At 36.2% G+C, this 14,313-nt stretch overlaps 1 protein-coding gene across 1 annotated transcript; it reads left to right on the forward strand.

Moving 5' to 3' along the window:
- Positions 1 to 3,072: 3,072 nt before the first annotated feature.
- LOC113350556 (chaperonin CPN60-like 2, mitochondrial) lies at positions 3,073 to 7,714 on the forward strand. The gene is made up of 18 exons (XM_026594706.1): positions 3,073 to 3,110; positions 3,211 to 3,232; positions 3,375 to 3,506; positions 3,858 to 4,017; positions 4,186 to 4,361; positions 4,566 to 4,661; positions 4,763 to 4,867; positions 5,020 to 5,106; positions 5,225 to 5,314; positions 5,664 to 5,744; positions 5,818 to 5,886; positions 5,969 to 6,046; positions 6,284 to 6,479; positions 6,586 to 6,689; positions 6,782 to 6,887; positions 7,114 to 7,192; positions 7,269 to 7,376; positions 7,501 to 7,714. The coding sequence occupies exons 1-17, from the start codon at positions 3,073 to 3,075 to the stop codon at positions 7,366 to 7,368; spliced, it is 1,719 nt and encodes a 572-aa protein (XP_026450491.1). The 3' UTR covers positions 7,369 to 7,376; positions 7,501 to 7,714.
- Positions 7,715 to 14,313: the final 6,599 nt, after the last annotated feature.

The raw sequence follows: 14,313 nt of genomic DNA on the forward strand, positions 1-14,313 counted from the left end.
CATACATAATATGGATTCCTATAGATGAGACATCATCCAAAGAATTTCTATACTAATAGAAGCTTACTCCATTTATTTTATTATCTCATCAAAGTTTTTCTTTTTTTTTTAGAAGTTCATTGAAGAAGTTCGAGTTACTCAACGAGCTACTCCATACTCCACCCCCCCTTTTTCTTGTCCACTACTTTTTATAAATCCAAAGCGGCGAGGTTCCGATAAACTTAGAAAAAAGGGAATAGTACTTTTTAGGCGTAAGGGGATTAAGAATCATTTTTCTTTCGACACAAGAAAAGAAATTTTCACCCTTTTCTTGTGTCGAAGATTAGAAAGATAAAGAATCCCTCCTATAATAAATAGGTTGATAATTATGCCCCTTAAAAAATATTGAAATATTTCCCGTGAGAACTCATATTTAGTTCTACATTCCTTGCACTTATTATTCTATACTTATAATAAATAGATATATTTATCATAAGATATCTTTATAACAGGTACAAATTTTAAATCGAGGTATCCATTCTATGACAACTTTTGATTTACCCTCTATTTTTGTGCCTTTAGTGGGCCTAGTTTTCCCGGCAATTGCAATGGCTTCTTTATTTCTTCATGTTCAAAAAAATAAGATTGTCTAGATTCCTATGAAGCAGACGCTTTTATATTTAACCAATTTGATGAATTATTTCTAATGGTTCACATCATAATAGTGCTAGTTGATGAGAGTTACTTCGGGAACAAAAAAGTAAAGTAAAATTCATTTGGGTTATTCTCTCAATTCCAATAAAATGCAACTGGATCTAGTATGAACTGGCGCTCAGAACGTATATGGATAGAACTTATAACGGGGTCTCGAAAAACAAGTAATTTCTGCTGGGCCTGTATCCTTCTTTTAGGTTCACTAGGGTTCTTATTGGTTGGAACTTCTAGTTATCTTGGTAGGAATCTGATATCCTTATTCCCGTCTCAGGAAATCCTCTTTTTTCCACAAGGCATCGTTATGTCTTTCTATGGGATCGCGGGTCTGTTCATTAGCTCCTATTTATGGTGCACAATTTCGTGGAATGTAGGTAGTGGTTATGACCGATTTGATCGAAAAGAAGGAATAGTGTGTATTTTTCGTTGGGGATTTCCTGGAATAAATCGTCGTATCTTCCTTCGATTCCTTATGAGAGATGTCCAGTAGATTAGAATCGAAATTAAAGAGGGTCTTTTTCCTCGTCGTGTCCTTTATATGGAAATCAGAGGTCAGGGAGCCATTCCCTTGACTCGTACTGATGAGAATCTGACTCCACGAGAAATTGAACAAAAAGCGGCGGAATTGGCCTATTTCTTGCGCGTACCAATTGAAGTATTTTGAAATGAACTGCGAAGAATTAATGTTTTGTTAGCATGGGGGGAAGGAACAGAACTAAGGAATCTTCATTTTATAGAACTCATGCTTCATAGAAATTTTCGATCGGATAGAGTCGACGAAAGAGGTGGTTTCCTTAGTAATTTACATATTTAAAATGCCACAAAAGAAAACATTCACTACCCTCACATATCTTGCATCTATTTTATTTTTACCCTGGTGGGTTTCTCTCTCATTTAATAAAAATCTGGAATCCTGGGTTACAAATTGGTGGAATACTAGGCAACCCGAAATGTTTTTGAATGATATTAAAGAAAAGAATCTTCTAGAAAAATTCATAGAATTAGAAGAACTTTTCTTTTTGGACGAAATTATAAAGGAGTACCCGGAGACACATATACAAAAGCTCCGTATAGAAATCCACAAAGAAACGATACAATTGGTCAAGATGCACAATGAAGGTCATATTCATAGCATTTTGCACTTCTCGACAAATATAATCTGTTTCGCTATTCTAAGTGGTTATTCTATTCTAGGTAATGAAGAACTTCTCGTTCTTAATTCTTGGGTGAAAGAATTCCTCTATAACTTAAGTGACACAATAAAAGCTTTTTCTATTCTTTTATTAACTGATTTATGTATCGGATTCCATTCGCCTCATGGTTGGGAACTAATGATTGGCTCTATCTCCAAGGATTTTGGATTTTATCATAATGATCAAATTATATCTGGTCTTGTTTCCACTTTCCCAGTCATTCTAGATACACTTTTAAAATATTGGATTTTCCGTTATTTAAATCGCGTATCTCCGTCACTTGTAGTGATTTATCATTCAATGAATGACTAAAGACTGATTCACCGATATTAATCAAATCATAATTTTTTTACTTTGTTTGTACATACACAAACAAAGCATTCAAAATCTTACTCACCTTTTATATTTATACCCATCCCAGAGACTCTTCCTGTTTCCTGTATTCCATTCCAGTAAAATTATTCCATTAATACTTGGCGATCAAGCTCAATAGGTAGAGGTGCAACATGTGCAGACCCAGCACAACTAAGCCCACTAAGCCACATGCTTAGTAGTTATTAGTATATTGCATACCGTGTTGGGCCAGAGACTAAGGCGTATCATGCAAGAAAATAATCATGCTGTACCAACACATTTATTTTATGTTTTTCTAGTCAGCATAAAAGAAATTGTCAAACATTTGCTAGAACAAAATATTTTCTTTTGTGTATCGTATCAGTATTTCATGAATATTATGACGTACATTCTTAACCTATTTTTTATACGAGATCCATATTGACTCATATTCAATTTCGTGTTGGTTTTTACGCCAACAAAGCACGACACAACAGAATGCAACACAACTCTACACGAAGTAACTGTGCTGTAACATACTGTGCTCAAATTTAGCGAGTTGAGCTGCGCCATAAAACCATTTGAAGTCTAAGGGCAACCTGCAATTCTTTCTTCCAGGCACATATGAGAGAAGCCCCGAGGGCCGACACGACCCAGTTTACAAACAGACGTGGCACGTGCCTCTCTATAAGGCTGCACACAGCTAAACTCATCAATTGATTTGCACATCCAAGTTTTACCTCCACTAAATTCTTTCCCGAACCCTACTTCTTCCACAACTCTTTCGATATACTTAGTTACAGCAATCAAAAAACCCTCACAGAAAAGAAAAAAAACCCCTTAAACCCTACTGAAAATGTACCGATTAGCTTCAAAAGTTGCTTCATCAATCAGGTTTGTTCTCAATTTCATTCCGAAATCAACATTTTTTTAATGGGTTTTCTTCAATTAAGGATCTCGTTTCACTAATCTTTCTTTTTGATCTTTTTTCCAGTTCTTCTTCCTCAAAGAAACTGGTATGTTACTTACTGTCTCTTATACTTAATATGCCCCCACAGATTATGATTTTGCTTAGATGATTTGGGCTTTGCAAATATGGGATTTAGTTGTATTCTAATGTTTTTACTCTCTCTTTTGGTGATTGATTTGGATTTGAAGGTTGGTAGTAGAGTTCTGCTGAGCAGAAATTATGCAGCCAAGGATATTAATTTTGGGGTTAGTGCTAGGGCAGCGATGCTACAGGGTGTTACTCAGGTTGCTAATGCTGTGAAGGTCACTATGGGGCCTAAGGTAAGGACAAGTTTTGGTGCTGTTATACTACTGATTTGTATATAAGTTTGAATTCAGCAATTTTATTGGGTTTCCGGAAATCACTAACAATTTCATATGAATTTTAGAATAAGAAGGAATTAGCGTTGTGTGTAAATTGTGCAGACAATGTTTCATTTATTCAGTGATGATCTCAGTCCTGAGTTGGACTAATCATTTTTACATAGTAGAACTCAAATGTTACGGTTTAGGATTAGGATAAGAGGAGACCTGTAAGGTCATGAGAGCCATATTTGATAATATGATGAGTTGTGGTCTCGGTCTAGTGCTTTTTTGCTTACTAAATAATGGTGCAATATTTTTGATTTGTAGGGTCGTAATGTGATTATAGAGAGCAGTTTTGGTGCTCCAAAGGTTACTAAGGATGGAGTGACTGTTGCCAAAAGCATCAGTTTTCAGGACAAGGCTAAGAATCTTGGCGCATCTCTTGTAAAGCAGGTTGCCACTGCTACAAATACGACTGCAGGGGATGGTAAGTTTGTTCTCAGACCTTTAACTGTTTTATATGACTTCAACTATTTTGCTAGAACCATGCTTGCTTAGCCGCACCCATTGTTTAGAAGATTTGCTTCTCTTCATATGATGACTAACTTGTATAATGAATTTTGAAGTGTAAATAAGAAACTTCTTATGGTATCAGGTACGACTTGTGCAACTGTTCTTACACAGGCAATTCTCACCGAAGGCTGCAAATCAGTGGCTGCTGGTGTCAATGTTATGGACCTACGCCATGGCATCAATATGGCAGTCAATGCTGTTATTGCTGACTTGAAAAGCAAAGCATTGATGATCAGCACACCAGAAGAAATTGCCCAGGTATTGTGGTTGGGTGAAGAAAATGCAGATCTCTCATATAACCTAACTACCGTTTAGATTTTTGTCTTACCTCCTTATTCAATTGTAATTATTTTCATTCATAAATAAGCTGTCTCTAGCATATGGCTAGTCATATTTTTTGTTCTAATTACACTCTTCGGTGTCAGTAACTTGTGATGTTCTACTTTGTATTTTTCGGAATAGGTGGGTACCATTTCCGCAAATGGTGAAAGGGAGATTGGGGAGATGTTAGCAAGAGCAATGGAGAAAGTTGGAAAGGAAGGAGTTATCACCGTTGCTGTGTGTGCCGATCTCAGCTTTTTATATAGTCTCCGTTAGATAGTGTACATTTCGGATGTGCAACTAGAGTTTAGTCTGATTTGTTGTAATTGGTTTTGCAGGATGGTAATACTATGGAAAATGAATTGGAAATTGTGGAAGGAATGAAACTAGGGAGAGGATTCATCTCGCCTTATTTTATTACCGATGAGAAGACACAAAAATGTGTGAGTACCGCTTAGGATTGTGTTGTAAATTTCTAATGTGTAATCGATATTTCTTGAGCTTTCTCCTTTCGTATTTTCTGGAAAGAGTTTTCCTTGCTGAGCCTATTTAAGGGACCATCATGTTGCTAATGTTGTGATTTACGTGTTGGCAGGAAATGGATCATCCTCTGATTCTTATTCATGACAAGAAGATATCTGACATGACCTCGCTTGTCAAAATACTGGAGATGGCTGTTACGGTAATAATCTTTTTTTTTTTTTTTTCTTGTTTCACAACTTCTACTTGTTCACTAATGGAGTGTATTTGCTCAATCCTTTGAAGTTATATCTAAATGCTCTTTGTTTTTATGGACACAGAAAAACAGACCCCTTCTGATTGTGGCTGAGGATGTCGAAAGTGAGGCTTTGACGATGTTAATACTCAACAAGCATCGTGCTGGAGTTAAGGTAATGAAACAAGTTCTCTTTCATCTTTGCCACAGTTACATATTCTGGACCCTGTAATACTATGGTAAAACTAATGTTTAGTTACATTTCGACTGACACTTAAAATGATTGTAACTGATAACTTTGGTTCTATTGTATCCGGTATCTGTACATTTCAGTAGTACATAGGATTTCTAAATAACCTTATTGGAGTCTATGCATATGATTACTCTTGCGATGCACACCATCGCATCAATTTGTAAAATATTATAAATGCTATCTAACAGTTTTGTTAATAACCTTAAGACCTATACATTATTTCTCAAAATGCAATTTGGCAGTTTTATGCATGTTTCTGTCTTCACTGCAGGTTTGCGCCATCAAATCTCCTGGTTTTGGTGAAAATCGTAGAGCAAACTTGGAAGATCTTGCAGTTCTCACAGGAGGCAAGGTCAGAACCACAGAATTACTCCACTTTTGTTATTCAATTGGCAATCATGCACTTATATATTCTCCATTTGCAGCTTATCACAGAAGATCAGGGTTTAAAACTTGACAAAGTACATATTGGAATGCTTGGTACTGCAAAAAAGGTTTGCATAATTTGCTATTACTTTCTACATGAACTGAATAATACTGTATTTGTTCACACTTTTGGTGTCTGTTGACAAACAGGTCACCGTTTCCCTTGACGACACCATTATTCTACATGGTGGTGGCGACAAGAAACTTATTGAAGAAAGATGCGAGCAGGTATCTAATATCTTAAAAGACAAGTGAAACTCAAAGTTGTTGCTAGGGTTTGCGTACCTAAAAGGCTAAAATCTTCAGCTTCAGTACTTCATGCTACTAGTTTGTTCATGTTGGCTTTTAAAGTCTCCTTTGATTCTCAGAATCACAATTGGATCACCGCCCATATGTTAGATTTCATTTCAATGATTAAGATTATGTGATTGCTTTAAAATGAGCCTCACAAGCATCTTTTAACAGCTTAGGACATCGCTGGAGAATAGCAGCTCCATGTTTGACAAGGAGAAGGCACAAGAGCGGTTGTCAAAGCTGTCAGGAGGTGTTGCTGTCTTCAAGGTTGGAGGAGCTAGCGAAGCAGAAGTCGGAGAGAGAAAAGACAGGGTCACAGATGCTCTGAATGCTACAAAAGCTGCCGTGGAAGAGGGTATTCTTCCAGGTAAATTTAGATCCTCTAGCTATTAAAAGATAATTTAGCTATAAATTTAGGCAGATGAAGGTCATTGGTGACTGAAACAAAACCCTTTCTTTTATCCTAATGGCAGGTGGTGGTGTCGCTCTTTTGTACTCTTCTAGAGTGTTGGATAACCTTCAAACTGTAAACAACGACCAAAAAAGAGGTGTGGAGATAATCCAGAATGCATTGAAGGTATTATGTTAATTATCTTTTATGTTTTATCATGTTCTTCAATTGATAAATTTCTACTGTCCTTGCTAAAGTTGTCTGTTGGGTTTATGTAGGCACCTACATTTACAATATCTGAAAATGCTGGTGTTAACGGTGCCGTAGTTATTGGCAAACTATTGGATCAAGACAATGTCAATCTAGGTTACGATGCTGCCAAGGGTATGTTCCAGTACAAAATTCAAATTTCATGAAGGAACTCAAAACTCATTATATCACCTTAGCCTTATATTTATAATTTTCAATACATAAGTTAGAGATAATAACGGCCACTATTAAATATTTATACCCTGTTGGCCATCTAAGGATATTTCCATATTTTCTTGTAACTTTTACTGCTATAACATCTATTCTCCCAAGTTTGTTGAGACACTTTATGCCATTTCAGGTGTGTATGTCAATATGGTGGAGGCCGGAATTATTGATCCTCTCAAAGTTATCAGAACAGCCTTAGTAGATGCTGCCAGGTAAGCTTTTGTAGTTGGTTCCCCTTTGAATTCTATAATGTGATGTAAACTGACACTTGGACGGTTTGTATTTCAGTGTGTCGCTACTATTGACAACAACAGAAGCGTCAGTTGTAGAGAGTGCTGATGCGAAAAGCTCAACGCCAAGTCGAATGCCACAAATGGGTGACTACTAATCATTCAGGTAGAATACAACAATTCGTGAACTGTAGAAAGAATTTTTAGCCTTTTTATCTCAGTAGAGGATTTTAAAATCACAAGTTGAAATTGCTTCATAACTTGTTTACGGCTGTTTGCCATTGTAATAGATCATATGGGAGAGAGAATTCATACAGATTAAACAGAAATCAGGAACAGTTGTTCACGACTGCTTGCCAGTTTGCTTGGCAAATGTGGTAAACTGGTAATACAAGGCATCACCTGAAACAAAAACCAAATGTTTCAACCTTCCCATCACTTGTTTCAGTTCCTCCATCGCCAAATTTAACATGATAGAATTATAGATGTGATTTGATTTTCTCATAAGGTCTTGAGCTTTTCTTTGTTTCATTTCTTACGTAACAGATTACTGCAAAAACTATTACTTCAGTTACAAACTGATTCCATTATCTCATGACACATGAGTTTTTTTTCTTTCTGGATCTGACTGAAATCACCTGACTCATATGAACCAGAGTCAATGTGTTTATTTTTTTAGTCAGCCTTGATTGGCATACCGCTCAAGTCGGGGGCATTTTGTTCCTGAGTCAAAAGGCTCCGAGTCAGGCTTTAAGTTGGATGCTTTGAGGGTCCGAGTCAAAAGGCTCCGAGTCAGGCAGTAAGTTGGATGCAACCAATGTAGTTAATATCGAATATCGGTTCATCTCAGCCGGGACCGATACACTGGTACGATTTTATATCAGGGATATTATCGTTGAAATATCGGTTCTAGATTTAGAGACTATAATTTTATATTAAATATTTCTCCACACATTTTCGGATAAGATATAATAGATAACATCAATTTTATCAAAAAAACAAAAGAGTAACTTTAGTAGACTTGCTTCGAGAGCTACATGCACCTCTACTACCACCTGGAAGACTTTCTTCGCGAAAATTACCCTTAAACTTTATAGAAAACGACCAATACCGTCTCATATCAGGAAATGTAGGAAAATTTTGTATCGACCGATACGGCCGATATTCGACCGATACGGGCGAATATCGTATCCCCGATATCCTTCTTATCGTATCGTTCTGGGCCGATATCCGAAATATCCCCGATATATCGCCCGATACGGCCGATATTAACTACACTGGATGCAACTAGATGCTTGACTCAAAAGGGTCATAGCCAGACAGTGAGTTGGATGCAACTAGAAGTTCAACTCTAACGAACCGTATGCCCATGCCAACTAGAAGTTCTAGACCCAAGCCTAGTTAGTAATTTGGGGTATGAGAAACGTTCGGAATGGGATATGTCCGTGTATTATTCGTTTTGACGGAATGTAAATTCGGTCAACCAATTTTGATTCGGGGATAGTTTAGAACGACATATGTTGATGAGTATAATTCGTTTTTGTGATCTTAATTCGGTATTGAGAATTCGCCACGTATTAAATGTAGAAAAAGGCCTTTAAGAGCATCTCCAATGCTAGGGGTGAAGGTCTTAAAAAGACAAGACACCTAGGATTTAACACTTTTCTAACCAAGAATTTATCTCCAATGCCAAGGTCAAGGTAAGGTAAAAGCATGACATGGATGCCATCTCATAAGAAAGGGTAAAGGAGAAAGTCATATCTTTACCTTCTCCATGACCCAAGGTCTTTTGACACATAATCAATTCTTTATTCCAAAATTAATTTGTCTCTAAGTTCTAGGATAGTAATATCTTGGCATTGGAGATGAAATTTGAGGTAGAAAGTATAACTTTCATTTTTTTTAGCCACATAGTAATGACCCACAACAAAAAGGTATTAATAGGACCTCCACCTAGGATTACCTTCACCCCTAGCATTGGAGATGCTCTAAGATTTCGGAAATGCTATTCCCACACTACTCACCACGATACTCACAGCTCGGAACAGCTGTAATAAAACGTGGCAGAGACAAATTATAGGCGGTGTACTGAGAGATGTTAAGAGAGGGAGAAGATGTTGGGTGGAAGAATCGTTGGAGATGTTAGGGTTTTTAGAATTGATTGGGGATTTGCGTGGAATTGATGAAATCAAGCAGTTAGGGTTGGGTATTCTGTGTCGAGAGTGAAGAATAAGAACCAGTTATTGATTCTCAACCACTATGATGAATCGGTGTTGGGGTTTTTGAGGGATGAAATTTTGGGATTGAGATTAAGAGGAGAAGATTTCAGTCAAGAGTAATTGATGGTGTTGATGCAACTGAAGAATTCAAACAACTCCTTTCTTTGTTCATTAACACCATTGAATCTCAACCTAAAAGATGCTTCCACTGAAAGGAAAGAATAACCCTTGATTTCACGGGTTTGCAGAGAGACATTCATCCAAAAAACCCTATGCTTAAAGGAAAAAAAAAAAGTTTCAAACCCATATCACTTGGAAGTACGGGTATTTTCTCCAAAAATCAAAATTGTTTATCAGTGGATTCATCAACCTAACTAATAATCAAACTGTTTCACCAAAAATCAAAAAAGGTCTGCCAAATGGTTGATTAATTAAGTTTTACTGAACTCGTTCCATCCCCTGAATTTTGTGGGTCTGATACTGTTTTTGAGATTTATCTCAGAGTCCTTTTCAGTTTTGGTTCTTGGAGCAGATGAAAACTGGGTTTCTTCCAAGTTGAGAGAAATACAATGATTTGGTTAGAATTATAGGGAGTTAATTTTGATTTTAAGAAAATAAAAAAGGATCTTAAAATAGCACAACAATTTCATAAAGACCATGAAGAAAGAGACAACAATTAAGAACAACAATTTCGTAAGGATAAGTTAAGAGGAAGGGAAAAGATTTTCTCAGAAAGACAAGTGAACGTTAGAGAGAGAAAAGTCACGAGAGAAAAAATATGAGGTGGTGTACAAGTTCTTTTGTTTTGGAACAGCTCACCCCGCCACGTCATACAGTGCGCAAAATAGAGCTCTTAAACGAGTGGGAAATAGCATTTCCGGAAAGCTTTAAATGTATATATAAGTATAATATACGGGATCTTATCAACAAAAACAGCGTCGCCAGTTGGTTTCTTGTCCGGCAAACGAACATGTGGTCGCAGGTTTAAACCCAACATTAAGAAACCTGTTTTGAGACATACTCATTTTTTTTTTTTGAGGCATACTCATTCATTATACCATCTAGGGTGGTTTATAAGGGGTGTTTAAAAGTAGTGGAATTACCTATATATCCTAAAACAATTTAAATTACTAGAGTGGCATTATCCTCAAAAACCTAAAATAAAAAATCAAAATAAACTTTAAACTCAAACATCTTGGACTCCAATTCAATCAAGAAATTGATCAAGCAAAGCAAACACAAACCGAAATGAGCGATGTTGGAGCGCGAATTCCAAATCTCAATTGCTCTTAAATGTATTTTAGAATGTATGTGTAGCAAACCCATCTTGTTTTTGATTGATTTTATTTTGTTTGATCGATAGAATATGATTTCAAAGATGAAATTAGGTTTTCAGAAGACCAGATGAACAGTTCGGCTGATAACTTTTGAGCCGAACCTCAGTTTTTGGAAAATATACCTAGGTTCGGCTCAAAAGTTATCAGCCGAACTGTTCATCTGGTCAGTAGATCTGGGTTTTAAAAATTCAATTTTTTGACAGATTCAACTTATAAAAAGAAATTAAACCTCGTATAGAAGTCTACCTATGATTTGAATCACACATTTTGGTCACTTCTAATCACTAAAATTTCAAAAGTCAAAACCCAAGTTTTTTTTTCACTTCTTCTTCTTCCTTTCAAAATCCCAACTCTCTCACATAAATTTGATTTATCTACTAATTCATCACTAATAATTTAATTTTTAATCAATCCTTAAAATTCCTAGCTAATCAAATCTAATCATAATCATTAACACCAATTATGTAAGGGTAATTCTGCCATTATGGAAAAGGGTGGATAAGGGGTGATGTTGTTTTTTATTTAGTGACTCTATTTTGGCATTATTTGGTATGCCTCAAAAAAATTCAGTATGCCTCAAAATAGGTTTCAAGTTTAAATGCAATGAAATGAGCGGGTGGGCTCGAAAAGAGGCTTAGCAGATAGGCCCAGTAAAGATCGATGTCTAAGCTTGAAGATATAGCTGGCGAATTTATCTACCGCTTGCTAGTTCGGGTCGCCAAAGTCCCGTATAATACGGTAATCTGAGAAAACACGCGTTGTTTGGCCGAATAAGTCGTTCCTGACTGATACATAATAATTCGTGAATCATTCGGAGAATCCCTAAAGTCGCAATATCTCCGACTAGATTGAATATGGTTTTTGAAAAATGAAACCGTTTAAGTACCCCCTCACATCTACCACTGGTAAATCACACACTCCAACTTGCAATTACGTTTTACCATAATCAAACTGATAACAAAAGTTTAAAAAAGCTAAGTTGATTATTGGACTAAAGAAAACCCTAAAGATGCAGACTGATCACGAAATAAAGAAATTAGAGAAACAGTTTACTGGGGAAGTTATGAGTTTCTTGATAAATAGTGGGAGAGTTACTTCCCAATACACACTGAATTAAAAATATTAAGCCGAAAACACAAAAACCATCTTGAGGGTTTGGAAGGAAATCTAATGCATCTAAGACATGAAGTTGTCGTTGAGTTCTTGAATACGCCAATAGGAAGATTAAACATAGCTAAAAATAGACAAATAAGTTCTGCAGTTTGAAGTGCAAAGATCTCTTTTAAGTGTCTATCCAAGAGGGCGGCGGAAGTAATGTTGGCATTGGCTTTAACACAAACGGCAGGAAACTCACACATGAATCATGTATGTTATCCAAGCAGAGCTCTTTAAAGCTTCTGGTATGCATATTAAACATACAAACCCAGTGCTTCCAACCAAGCAAAACAACATTACGATCCATGGGACTGAAACCTAAAACTTGGATTACTACAGCTTCTTCACCTATAACTTTTTCAGATATAAGAAACTTAAGAGAGAACATGTGTTCATTATTTCTAGACATAAACTCTGAACGTAAATCATGAAATGCCATCTTAAACTTCAAATGGTTTTCATCATGACCCATGGGAGAGACTTGTAATTGGTTTTGAACCATTTGATAATGAAATTAGGGTTTGAAAGGTTATATAACCATACCTTGGAGAGACATCGAAACTTTTAAGTCGAATTTAGAGGAAGATATCTAAAGATCTCGATTAAGATATCATCTGTTAGTGATGAGCAAATGATAGAATTTGAAGAAGCCATCCCCCAGTCAAATGGAGATGCAAAAACCCTTGAAAAATCCCCAAATTTCCTCTATTCTATTTTTTTTAGTAAAGTTAAAAAAAGAAAAGAAAAGCTATTTGAAGTCCTGAAGTTATCAAAAAAAAAAAATCCTGAAGTTTTTGTTTGGGTGCATCAAAAAAATTGAAGGCACAAACAATTGGGAATGCGATCGTAGCTGCTCGACGTGACTAGACGAGATTATATCCGGAGTTTCATGTTGACACCACCTTGGATCGAATCCCAGCAGCCACTAATTTTTCTTTTATGTGCTTGAAGAACCTATAGTATATTGTCATACCCTTGATCAAGCTTACTCGGTTTGAAGGAAAAGTTGGTACAGTGGATGTCCATTCCCATCAGAATTATTTCTTCTACAGAGCTTGGTTGCTTTATCAGCCATTGCCTATCAAAACAGTGTTCTCTTAACATGTTGGACTCTAAAAAAATTGAAATTGTTTGATAAATAAAGACAATCATCCAAAATAGAACTGCTAAACCAGTTAATCTGTGTATTATTTAAATAAAAAATAGGTGACATTCATCACTGTATATGCAGATTTCCTCTATGTCGTCTTTGCTGATAGCCCAGTTAACAGCTTCCAAGATGGCTACACTTTCATATTCTTCAGCACTGCTTGCTAGTCCATAGAATGCCATGCTGGCCTCGTATTTCCTGCAGAGTCAGTTAAAACAAGGCCAATACCAATATTCGTTGTGCCGTCAATAAAAGACGTATCACAGAAGATTTTATAACATCTATTAGGATAATATTCTTGGGCGGATCCTGGTTCAGACAAACCCCTAACAGATAGAATATCATTTTGGACAGGTAAGCCATTGATTGTTTTTTTTCTTCATACAACCTGATTGCAAGTCTAACAGTAGTATTATGAGAGAAAAAAAATCCAGCGAAAAAGATTATAGCACCCGCCTCTCCATATTAACGATGTAGTGAAATTGATACTCGGGATTTTAAAATCTTTACAATTACTTAGCCATTTATGAATCCAGTCTTGTATGGATATATAAGTTTCTGTATCTTGAAGAACCCATACCAGAGATCACACATTCTTAGAATAAGAATGCAACACAATATGCTTTATAAACCACATTCTCCCTTTCCTCTCTCCTCTCTGAAATAGTCTTTTTCCTTATAAAGTAGAAACCCATAACTGGATTCTCTTGGTAAAATATGAAGGAGTTAGCAGAGATGCAGATCGATCATCAATAAGGGAGAAATGGGATTGAACTAGTGGGGGTTGACCTTTGAGGGTGTAGTTGTTACTAGTAGTAGGGCGTTTTCTTTTCTTTTTTCTTTGAGGTTGTGATTCTTCTAATGATGTTGTTGAGCATCATTGGTCTTTTCTTAAGACCAATCCTTGTTTGTGTTGCTTGTTTCTACTGAAATGGGCGTCAATCTTCACTAAGCTTTGAGACCCTGCTCCAATATAAATGGGTAGAAAGTCGACGATCATTTTTTTTTTGAGTTCGAGAAAGAACATTTTAGCTATACCAGTTAACTTAATCTCCCTTTATGGCTTCCCTTGATGGGTTTTCTTAAAATAAAATTAAAATTTGTTATAAGTGTTGTGTTTCCTTTTTATGCTTGAACAATATATAGTGTTGAGACTAATAATCTTATATAGTGTTGAGACTAATAGAGTCATATATAGTGTTGAGACTAATAATCTTTGTAACCATTGTGTTTCTTCTAACA

Source organism: Papaver somniferum, chromosome 2 (genome assembly GCF_003573695.1).
Source record: "Papaver somniferum cultivar HN1 chromosome 2, ASM357369v1, whole genome shotgun sequence".
NCBI lineage: Eukaryota > Viridiplantae > Streptophyta > Magnoliopsida > Ranunculales > Papaveraceae > Papaver > Papaver somniferum.